Source organism: Enhydra lutris, unplaced genomic scaffold (assembly GCF_002288905.1).
Source record: "Enhydra lutris kenyoni isolate GAN:26980312 unplaced genomic scaffold, ASM228890v2 scaffoldscaffold22, whole genome shotgun sequence".
NCBI classification, from domain to species: Eukaryota; Metazoa; Chordata; class Mammalia; order Carnivora; family Mustelidae; genus Enhydra; species Enhydra lutris.
The window spans coordinates 17,628,665-17,641,081 of NW_019154106.1; the positions used below are offsets into that span (position 1 = coordinate 17,628,665).

A 12,417-nucleotide genomic window follows, 5' to 3' on the forward strand; every position below is an offset into this window, starting at 1 on the left:
AATTCCATAGCCATGGCTTTCAAGGTCCCCACACATGGGGACACGCTCAGTTACAAAAGTCACCCCACTTCATGAAGCCCAAAGCATGGTGTCCCATCAAGTATTTCTAATTCTCCCCGTTCAGATTCAGTTTAGCAGTAAGGGATCATTTTTACATTAAGCAATGTTGCCTGGTAACACAGTTGACATTCTTACCCTTAATCAGGTTTCCAGGGGAACAGAGCTGGAGAGTTAACTGCAGGTCAAAGTTTCATGCATAAGGGGAAAAGATTTTGCCCACAGGGTCACTGTACAGAAAGTTTGAAAAATGCTGGCTTAAATCAGGTTATGTTACCTGAGGTTAGCCTGCTAGTAAGAGGTAGAAACCAGGATTTGAACCCAAGCAAGGCTAACCCCGTGTTTTTAATCATAATTCTTTGTCACTGTTCCAGTAAGCTAAACATAAGGTAGAGTGATGGCAGGATGAGCACAGAAAGTAGCCATATTTGAGAGGGATTTAGGAAGTAGAGGTGGAGTAGAAAGCATCAAGAATGGTTCTGAAGTTTATTTATTTATTGAGGGGATGATAATAGGAGGAAAGGAGAGGGTCAGAGGAAGAAATAGGTGAGTTTGAGACATAATGATTTTTTGTTGTCATTGTTTTTAAAGATTTTATTTCTAAGCAATCTCTACACCCAATATATGGGGCTCAAACTCACAACCCCAAGATCAGGAGTTGCACATTCCACTGACTGAGCCTGCCTGGAGCCCCTAGACATGTTGATTTTTAATTTCTTGGAAGACTTCCAAGTAGAGATATATGACAGGCAGTTGAGTATGTGATTCTGAAGTTCAGGAAATGTCTGTTCCCGAGATACCAAGTATGGATGTCTTCAGTACAATAGATGGCAATTGAATCCATGGGATGGGTGAGAATTCGCAGGAAGAGTGAGGAGATTGGGAAGAAAAGAGGTTCCAAGACAAAACTCTGAGAAATACATTTAGGATTGGGCAGAGGAAGAGGAAGCCCACAAGGGTGACTTAGAGGAGCAGCCAAGAACAGGGAGTTAGAGAGCAAGGAATCACACTGAACTGAAGCCATGAACATGAAGAAATTCAGAATGTGGAATAAGACCAGCGGCAGCATTATTACCACATTGGGCACAAATCCTGAGTGTGACCAGTCTCTGGATTAAGCATTTGACCTCAGCCTGAAGAGCCAGCATGGTATGGGAGAGGGAGCTAAGGTCTGGATTCAGAAAAACCACATGGTAGGGTAACATTTGGACCCTCTTAAGAGCTGATGAGTCTGTTGTAAGATTATATATCCTGATAGCTGTAGAATTAATACCACCAGCATGAATATTAATAAATATTGGCACTAAATACCATTTCACATATAAAGTGTGAAAGACCTAGCTATGTCTTAAACTTACAAGACTTGAGAAATTTCTTTAAGTAATATTATCCTCTCTTTCCCCATAGGTTCGACCCAAGCCTGTGGCCCAGAATAACATTCCTATTGCCCCAGCACCTCCTCCCATGCTTGCAGCTCCTCAACTTATCCAGAGGCCCGTCATGCTGACCAAGTTCACCCCCACGACCCTCCCTACCTCCCAGAATTCCATCCATCCCGTCCGTGTCGTCAATGGGCAGACTGCAACCATAGCCAAAACGTTCCCCATGGCCCAGCTCACCAGCATTGTGATAGCTACTCCAGGGACCAGACTCGCTGGACCTCAGACTGTACAGCTTAGCAAGCCAAGCCTTGAAAAACAGGTACAGGCAGAGTATGCATCTGCTTCGGGCAGGAGTAGCCTTGCCTTTGAGGCTTGGCTGTCTCTAAATACATTCTCTCAAGAATGCTTTATCTGAGCACCTTTGTCGGTAACCTGTTGCTCATCATGTGATCATTTATCTGCAGTGCGAAAGGGCCAGTCTTACTGAGGAAAGTTAGGTTGCTTTTCCCACCATCCCCTTACAGATGGATTCAGATTCCTGTGGGAGTGAGCGCCCCCTGCTGGTTCTGAGCAGATATTCACAGATGGGTTTCTGCTGCTCTCGGGAAGCACAGAGGTATAATACACAGAAAATGGCATATTAGTTTTGACCCAATAAGAATCCGGATGAGGATATGACTGAAAGTCAGGAAGAGTAAACAAAACAGGGAAAGGGATTTCATTTGACAGATTTCCCCTGGTTATTACAGAAAATGAAGAACCAAATGAAAAAATTAAAATTTCTAAAAAGCATTTTTTTTAAACTCTAGAGAATACAGCCATTTTAGCTCAAATATTGAAGTCTCTCATGTATATTTCTAAAGTCAGATTTTCTCTCAAAAACACAAGGCTATGGAAATACAAGTAACCTCCAAAAATACTTAAGGGTTCTGTGATGGAAGACTTCTAAAAACAAGAAAAAGGATTTATAGGCAGTCACCATATTCTATTTAAAGAAAGACCAGTGGCGAGAACGAATTTTGCAAAGAAAAGCATCCTCTTTCAAGAAAGTTGCTTTAAAAAGCCATTGACCTATTTCTAATTGCTCAGGCTTGAGTTCTCATTCTTCTGAAAATAGTCTCTGGTGATCCTGAATCTTCTGCTTCTGGATGGCTGACCATGATTCAGAGAGGCTGGCCAGATGGTGGGAATTAGAGGCTTCCTGCTGCCTTGGCCTTCTTGAACAGAGGATCCTTATGCAGAGCACCCGGCTTTCTACCCAGACAGCTCATAAATGCAGCAGACCTTGCACTAAAAAGCTGGTACTAAAACCTCATGCTCAGAAAACACAAGGGAAAACAGATATCTTTTCCCAGGGAGCCTACTCAAACCCCAGAAAGTGCTTTGAGGAACATTCAGAAATAAATTAGTTACGTATGTTTTACATCCTAAATTTTCAAACTTAGTATCAGCAGAACTTCATTATTAAAATATGAAAGTGAAATGCTCAAGCTGGGTAGGTTGGGTAGAGGCATGTTTGGAGATCAGCTTCCTCGTGTCCTTGCTGGCTCTCAGAGAGCTGGTGAAGAGCCTTAGAGTTCCAAAGAATGCGGTTGCAAAACTCTCTTTTAGATTACCAAATCACATTCCTCTGACCTCTTTTTTGGTAAAGATACTTTTAGGAGACATATTTTTTTCAGTTTCATTTTATTTTTACATTTCTCATTTTCCTGATTACATCTAAGATAATACATACTCCTAATGAAAGAAAACTCAAACATTATGGAAAGATATAATGTACAAAATGCATCCACCTCATAATCTATGGAAAGAGTAAACTTCCCCCATAATTCTAACCCCTGACACATATAAACAGTATAAAGAGTTCAGATTAGATTCCTTCACTTATTTTCTGTGCACTTACTAACATTTTTAAAGCAAAAACCAAAATTAAACAATATATATTTTGTAACTTGCTTTTTTTCCACATTGGATCTTGAATATTTTTTGTAGGTTCTGGCCTTACATGTTCATAGAGCTTTTCATTTTAATTATAATACCATAAAAAGGTACCCAGGAATTCTCAAAAAATTTTAAAAAGAATTTCTTTCCTAGCAGTAAATTGCATGGTCTCTCTTCTTGTTGATCTAATGGAGGAATCCGGTCATTGCTCTGTTAGTTTAGCAGACCTCCTGGCCTGATGGGCTTGCAGGTTACTAAGCTCCATCAGCAGGGGTACGCTTTAGACCAGACTCCATTCTCAGAATCCTCTGACTTGAGAGCTTTCTGCTGTCCTTCTTTTCTGTGTCTCATTTCCAGTATCACATTTATAGCGATTAGGAGATCTCATAGATTGGCTAAGAGTGAAGCAATATAAATATTGTAGCCACAGAAGTATTACTTGCAGTCTGTTCATAGAGTTATCAAAACTTGTGCCCAGCCTTCTCTGTGTGACCAGGTTACATGGGTTCCTTTCTGTTTCCTTTAGGGTGATAACATGCATTTAATAGAAATGTATTGATTAGGAGCCCGCTGCTATGCTGAATGTGATGCCTGAATACAAGGGTGGTTAAATCAAGGCTAAACCCTCACAGACTCAGTGTGCAGTGCATTTAGGATAGGTACGAATGGAGGCTGTGCCTCCAGGGAAGGAAGCATGGCAAGTTGTGTGGTTTCAAAGGCCTCCCACCTTGGCACAGAAAAGGAAGAAGGCAGTGTCAGTAATAACAACAGTGTCTCACGTCTCCTTCCCCCATCAGGCATTACCAACTCCTTATCCACCCCAGAGAAGAGCTCCCCTGTCTTACCCTTATTAGAGGCCACATCACATGGTGGCTCTGAGAAAATGAGTGCTAGAGTTTAAAGAGCTTTGAGGCTAGAAACGTTTTTGGCAGAAACATGGAGCCAGGCAAACTTACATCCCCAATACCACTGCCTTTTATGTCCCTGTCTGTCCAGCACTCTGTGAAATGGGGCTAAACACCTGTTATTGATGCATGGAACTAAAGCATTTAAAGTCTATTAGACTGATGTAGGGACGCCTGGGTGGCTCAGTGGGTTGGGCCGCTGCCTTCGGCTCAGGTCATGATCCCAGCGTCCTGGGATCGAGTCCCGCGTCGGGCTCCTTGCTCAGCAGGGAGCCTGCTTCTCCCTCTGCCTCTGCCTGCCACTCTATCTGCTTGTGCTCACTCTCGCGCGCTCTCTCTCTCTCTCTCTCTGACAAATAAATAAATAAAATCTTTAAAAAAAAAAAAAATAAATAAAGTCTATTAGACTGATGTAGTTAGTTCCCAGGAACTATGTTTGTATTTTATCCACTGCACCCTTCCCCTGCACCAAAGACCTCTTTGTACGTCCCCAAGGTAAGCTACTGAAAAAAAGTCTTGGGTTCGTTGGGAGAAACTGCCAGATTGCCACCCATTTCCCTACTTCTATATATATCTTGCATAGGAACTTATACTAGACCCTCTAAAGAAGGAGTGCTTCCAAGATGAGAATATTATCCGATGTATTATCCTCAAATCCCAGTCTTCCCTCTTAGGAGACATGAACTGCTGACTCTTACCTTTCATGTCAACACTGGCGTTCTAGCAGGGAAGGGAGACCAAATGACCAGGGATGGATCTTGCTTTACCTTCCATCCAAATTTATTTAACCTTGATTGATGAAACTATTTGGACGTTTATTCTTTTTATTTTTTTTTTCAAGATTTTATTTATTTATTTGACAGAGACACAGCAAGAGAGGGAACACAATCAGGGGGAATAGGAGAGGGAGAAGCAGGCTCCCCACTGAGCAGGGAGCCTGGTACGGGGCTCGATCCCAGGACCCTGGGATCAGGACCTGAGTGGAAGGCAGTCACTTAATGTCCCTTGGACATTTATTTATTTGCAAGTGGCTAACTTTGATTATTCCTGCAGCCAAGTTTCAGAAGATGAATTTGGCATTCAGGGTATAACTGGTTAACTTAGTTTTTCTAATCCTGTTAAGAGTGTTTGATTTCTATCTTTATCATACCAAAAAGAACAGGATTCCTAAATTCAAATAGTCATGGGTGCAAAGCAGTAAATATAAATAACTAAAGCACGCTGGAAGTAAACACGTGGACTTTTTATTTTTCAGTTTTTAATGGGAGCATGAGTACAAGAGATATCCTACTTTAATTATTTTTTTTAAACTTTTTTTTTTAAGATTTTATTTATTTATTTGACAGACAGAGATCACAAGTAGGCAGAGAGGCAGGCAGAGAGAGAGAGGAGGAAGCAGGCTCCCTGCTGAGTAAGGAGCCTGATGCAGGACTTGATCCCAGGACTCTGGGATCATGACCTGAGCCGAAGGCAGAGGCTTTAACCCACCGAGCCACCCAGGCGCCCCTATTCTTACTTTCTCTTTGAAACAAGCATGATAAAACTGACAATTTGGCCTTGGTGTCAGGAAGACCATAGAAGGTAGAAGAGACTGGTAAGCTGGAAAGTTAATATATGCCGTCTCAAGAAAGCAACTACTTCTTGACAATAGCCAATTTTTTTTTATTATATGGAAATTTTGCCTTTAAGAAAGGGCAGAAATCCAGATATTTTGAGAAATCACCTACTTTTAAAAATATTGATAATTATTTAAACACCATGTAGGCAAAAAATAACATTACAGGACAGCTTTACCTCTGGATAAATGGTTTTAATGTCTGATTTTAGCTTTTTTGGTTTTTGTTTGTTTCCCAGTTATTGTTTCACTCGGGTGATATTCATACCACGTAAAATTAACCATGTTGAAATGAAGAATTCACTGGCATTTAGTACATTTGCAATGTTGTGCAACCACAACCTCTGTCTAGTTCCAAAACATTTTCATTACTCCAAGATAAAACCCAGGATCTCTTAAGTAATTACTCTATTTGCTCCTCTCTCTGCCTCTGGGAGCCACTAGTCTGCTTTTTGTGTCTATAGATTTATCTATTCTGGATATTTCATACAGATGGAATCATGTAATGTGTTATCTTTCATGTCTGGCTTCTTTTACTTAGCATAGTATTTTCCAGATTCATCCATATCATAACATGTATCAGTACTTCATTTCTTTTTAACAGTTGAATAAGAGTCCACTGTATGTATATACCACAACTTGTTTATCCATTCATCCACTGATGTACCTTTGGGCTATGTCTACCTTTTGGCTATTGGGAATAGTACTGCTATGAGAATTCATGTACAAATATTCGAGTATCTGTTTTCCATTCTTTGGGGGTCTATACCTAAGTGGAATTGCTGGATCATGTAATAGTTCTGGGTTTAACTTTTGGAGGAACTGTCATACTGTTTCCAAAGCAGCTGAATCCTTTTCCATTCCTGCCAGCAATGTATGAGCATGCCATTTTCTCTGCATCCTTGGTAGTACTTACTATAATCTCTTTTTTAAAAACTATAATAGCCATCCTAGTGGGTATGAAGGTGGTATTGCATTGTGGTTTTGATTTGCATTTCATTAATGATTAAAATTGTTGGACATCTTGTGCTTGTTGGCCATTTGTATATCTTCTTTAGAGAAATAGTTCTTTGCCAGTTTCTTTTTTTTTTTTTAAGATTTTTTTAATTTATTTATTTGACAGATAGAGATCACAGGTAGGCAACGAGGCAGGCAGAGAGAGAGAGGAGGAAGCAGGTTCCCTGCTGAGCAGAGAGCCCAACATGGGGCTCGATCCCAGGACGCTGGGATCATGACCTGAGCCGAAGGCAGAGGCTTTAACCCACTGAGCCACCCAGGCGCCCCTCTTTGCCAGTTTCTGTATTGGGTTGTCTTTTTGTTGTTGAGTTATAAGGGTTTTTTGTATAATCTGAGTATTAGATTCATATCAGATTTGCAGGTATTTTTCTCCCATTCTATAGGTTATCTTTTCACTTTTTTTTTTCTTGGAAGTCTGTATTTTCCTCATTTTATGGGTAGTGTCCTTTGATACACAGAACTTTAATTTTGGTGAAGTTCAGTTTATCTGTTTTTTTTCTTTTGTTGCTTGTGGTTTTTGTGTCACATCTAGAAATCCATGGTCACATCTAAGAAAATGAAGATTTACCCCTAATTTTTCTTCTAAGAAGTTGTATGGTTTTGGGGCACCTGGGTGGGTCAGTGGGTTAAAGCCTCTGCCTTTGGCTCAGGTCATGATCCCAGGGTCCTGGGATCGAGCCCCGCATCGCGCTATCTGCTCAGCAGGGAGCCTGCTTCCCTTCCTCTCTCTCTGCCTGCCTCTCTGCCTACTCGTGATCTCTGTCTGTCAAATAAATAAATAAAAATCTTAAAAAAAAAAAAAGTTGTATGGTTTTAGCTTTTACTATTTAGGTTAGTAGTTCATTTTGATTTAATTTTTGTATAGAATATCAGATAAGGGCCCAATTTCATTCTTTTGCATGTGGTTATCCATTTCTTCTGTCACTATTTGTTGAAGAGACATTCCCCATTTGAATGATCATGGCACCATTATTGAAAACCAGTTGGTCATTGATGTATGGATTTATTTCTGGACTCTCAATCCTGTTCTGTTGGTGTGTAGATCTGTCATTGCACCAGTACCAACCAAACTCTCTTAATTACTGTAATTTTGTAGTAAGTTTTTAAATTGGGAAGTGTGGGTCCTCCAACGTTTTTCTTTTTCAACATTGTTTTGGCTATTCGTGGTTCCTTGCAATTCCTACATGAAAATGAAAATTGGTTTTTTCTTCAATTCTTCTGCCAAAAAAAGGCCATTGGAATTTTAATAGAAATTATATTGAATCTGTAGGTTGTTGCTTTGCATAGCATTGTTAACAATATTAAGTCTTCCAGTTCTTGAACATAGATTTCTTTCCATTCATTTAGGTTTTCTTTATTTCTTTAAGCAGTGGTTTATAGTTTGCAGTGCACAAGTCTTTTATCCTCTTAGTTAAATGTATTCCTAGGTATTTTATTCTTTGGGATGCTATTATAAATGTATTTGTTTTCTTAATTTCCTATTACAATTGTTTGTTACTGTTACATAGCAATACAGCTGATTTTTGTGTTCATATTGTACCTTGCAACTTTGCTGAGTTTCTTATTAGCTCTAATAATTGTTTGTGGACTCTTTGGAATCTCTATATGTAAGATCACGTCCTTTGCAAATAGAGATAGGTTTACATTGTCCGTTCCAATTTGGATGCCTCTAATGTCTTTTGCCTAATTGCTCTGGCTAGAACTTCCACCATAGCGTTGAGTAGCACTGATGGAAGTGGTCATGCTTCTCTTGTTCCCAATCTCAGAGGAAAAGCTTTCAGTCTTTTGCCATTGAGTATGATGTTAACTATGGTTTCTCATTAATGCCCTTTAAAAAGTTGAGGAAGTTTCCTTCTATTCCTAGCTTTCTGAGTGTTTTATCATGAATGAGTGTTAAGTTGTTTTTTCTGCATTGAGATGGTCATGTGTTGGTGGGTGGTTTGCCCTCATTTATTAATGTGATCTATTATATTCCTTTCATTCCTGGGGTAAGTTCTACTTTGTCATGGTGTATCATCCTTTTATTTTATTTTATTTTTTTAAGATTTTATTTACTTTGTAGAGAAAGTGCAAATGCAGGGGAGGGCAAGGGCTGAGGTGGAGCAGAGGGGGGAGGAAGAAGGAAAGAATCCCAAGCAGACTCCATGCTGAGTACAAAGCCTTATATGAGGCTTGATCTCACGACCCCGAGGAACGGAAACCAAGAGTTGGGCACTCAACCATGTGTGCCACCCAGGTGCCCCTGTATCATCCTTTTAATATGCTGTGAGATTCAGCTTGCTAGTATTTTATTAAGATTTTTTCACTGTATAAGGGACATTGGTCTGTGTTCTCTATTTTGGGGATGTCTTTGGCTTTGGTGAAAAGGTAATACTGGCTTCATAGAACAAGTTAGGAAGTGTTAATTCTTTAAATATGTGATAGAATTCATCAGTGAAGCTGTCTGATTCTGGACTTTTGGGGGAGGATTTTAATTACTGTTTCAGTTTCTTTACCTGTTACAGGGCTGTTGAAATTCTTCATTTCTTCTTGAGTCAGTTTTGGTAATTTGTGTGTTTGTAACAATTTGCCCATTACACCTATATTATTTAATTTGTTGGTAATTCTTCAGTGTACTCTAGTCCTTTTTATTTCTATAAGATTAGTAGTGATGTCCCCACTTTTACTTACGATTTTTATGATTTTTTTTTCCTTAGAGTGTCCAGCTAAAGGTTTCTCAATTTTGTTGATCTTTTTGAAGAATCAACTTTTGGTTTCACTAATTCTGTTGTTTTTCTGTTCTCCATTTCATTTATTTCTACTGTAACTTTTATTACTTTCTTTTTCTGCTAGCTTTGGGTTTAGTTCTCCTTTTTCTATTTTCTTAAAGGTTTTTCTAGTTCTTTAAGGTTTAAAGTGATATTATTGACTTGAGATCTTTCTTATTTTTTAATGTAAACCATTAGAGCTACAAATTTGCTCCTGAATACTACTTTGACTACATCACATCAGTTTTGGTATATTGAGTTTTCCTTTTTATTCCTCTCAAAGTATTTCCCAATTTCTCTGGCTGTTTCTTCTTTGACCCCTTGGTTGTTCAAGAGTGTGTTGTTTAGGGCTCAGTGGGTTAAGCTTCTGCCTTCGGCTCAGGTCATGATCTCAGGGTCCTGATATTGAGCCCCACATCGGGCTCTCTGCTCGGCAGGGAGCTTGCTTACCCCCTCTCTCTGCCCGCCTCTCTGCCTACTTGGTGATTTCTCTCTGTCAAATAAATAAATAAAATCTTTAAAAAAAAAAAAAGTGTGTTGTTTAGGTTCCACATATATTAAGTTTTCCAGTTTTCCTTTATCACTGATTTCTAGCTTCTTTATGTTGTGGTCAGAGAAGATACTTTGTATTATTTAAGTATTTTAATATTTGTTAGGATTTGTTTTGTGGCCTAAAACATGGTCTGACCTAGAGAATGTTCATGTTTACTTGAGAATGTATGTTCTATTGTTGTTGAATAAACTCTTCTTTATATGTCTGTTAGATCTAGTTGGTTTACAGTGTTGTTCAAGTCCTCTGTTTCCTTACTGATCTTTTTTTTTTTTTTTTTAAGATTTTTATTTATTTGACAGAGAGACCACGAGAGAGGGAACACAATCACAGGGAGTGGGAGAGAGGAAAACAAGCATCCCGCAGAGCAGGGAGCCCAATGCGGGGCTCGAACCCTGGGATCATGACCTGAGCAGAAGGCAGATGCTTAACGACTGAGCCACCCAGGCGCCCTGATCTTTTTTTTTTTTTAATAAAGATTTTATTTATTTAATTATTTGAGAGAGGACAGGAGGGGAGTTGGGGGAGGAGGGGTAGAGAGAGAAGGAGAAGCAGACTCCCCACTGAGCAGAGGGAGCCCATTGCAGGGCTCAGTCGTAGGACCCTGAAATCATGACCTGAGCTGAAGTTAGTTGCTTAACTGACTGAGACACCCCGGCACCCCTCCTTACTGATCTTTTATCTACATGTTCTTTCCATTCTTTAAAGCGAAGGATTAAAGTCTCCAATTATTATTATAAAATTTTTATTTCTTCATTCAGTTCTGTCAATTTTTGTTTCATATATGTGAGAATCTGTTGTTTGGTGCATATATATTTAAAATTGTCTTATCTTCTTCATGAATTACCCTTTTATCAATATATAATGACCTTCCTTGTCTCCTGTAACAATTCTTGACTCAAAGTGAGTTTTGTCTGATACTAGTAGAGCCGTCCGTGGACTCTTTTGGTTACTATTTGCATGGAGTATCTTTTTTCATTCTTTGACTTTCAACCTGTTTGTATCTTTGGCTCTAAGATGAATCTATTATAGACAGTATGTATTTCAGATCACTTTTTTTTTATCCATTCTGTCACTCTCTGTCTTTTAATTGGTGGGTTTAACCCAGTTACATTTAAAGTGATTGCTGATAACAAAGGACTTAAGCCATTTTGCTGTTTGTTTTCTGCATGTCTTATGTCTTCTTTGTTCTTGGTTTCTCCAATACTGCCTTCTGTTATGTTTGGTTTTTCTTTCTAGTGCACACTTTTGATGCCCTCATTTCCTTTTCTGTATATATTTCAGTTATTTTCTTAGTGGTTACCATGGGGATTACAGTTAACATTCATAAATTTTTAACAACTGTATTGATACCAGCTCAGCTTTAATAATATACAAAAACCCTGTTCCTATACAGCTCTGCCCCCACTTTATGTTGTTATTGTTACAATTTATATCTCTATACATTATATGCCCACTAATATAGATTTATGTATTTCTCTCTTAAATCCCATAGGAAACAAAAGATAAGTTACAAATCAAAGATACAATAATATTGGATTCTACTTTTACCTGTGTAGTTTCCTTTACTGTAATTCTTATTTCTTTGTATGGCTTTAAGTTACTGTCTGGTGTCTTTTTATTTCAGCCTGAAGAACTCCCTTCAGCATTCCTTTTAGGTCAGATCTACTAGCAATGAACTTCCTTAGCTTTTTGCAGGATATAGCATTCTTGGTTGATAGTGATTTTCTCTCAGCACTTTTAATATATAATCCTGCTACCTCTGGTCTCTGGTCTCTGGGAAGAGGTTGGCTGCTAACCATATTGAGGACCTCTTCTATGTGATATATCACTTATGTCTTGCTGCCCTTTTTTTTTTTTTTTAAGAGATTTTATTTATTTATTTGACAGACGGAGATCACAAGTAGGTAGAGAGGCATGTCTTGCTGCTTTTAAGACTCTCTCTTTGCAGGGCACCTGGGTGGCTTAGTGAGTTAAGCCTCTGCCTTTGGATCAGGTCATGATCTCAGGGTTCTGGGATCGAGCCCTGCCGGGCTCTCTGCTCAGCAGGGAGCCTGCTTCCCCCTCTCTCTCTGCCTGCTGCTCTGCCTACTTGTGACCTCTCTCTGTCAAATAAATAAATAAAAATCTAAAAAATAAAAAAGATTCTCTCTTTGCCTTAGCTTTCGACAGTGTGACTACAAAGTGTCTCACTGTGGATCTC

The 12,417-nt window shown here is 39.1% G+C and overlaps 1 protein-coding gene across 1 annotated transcript in view; it reads left to right on the forward strand.

The window, feature by feature from the left end:
* Positions 1 to 12,417, forward strand: part of LOC111149723 (PHD finger protein 21A) — a 194,435-nt gene that overhangs the window by 150,198 nt on the left and 31,820 nt on the right. Inside the window, 1 exon segment of the mRNA XM_022506959.1 lies at positions 1,465 to 1,758. Coding sequence (XP_022362667.1) covers positions 1,465 to 1,758 — 294 coding nt within the window.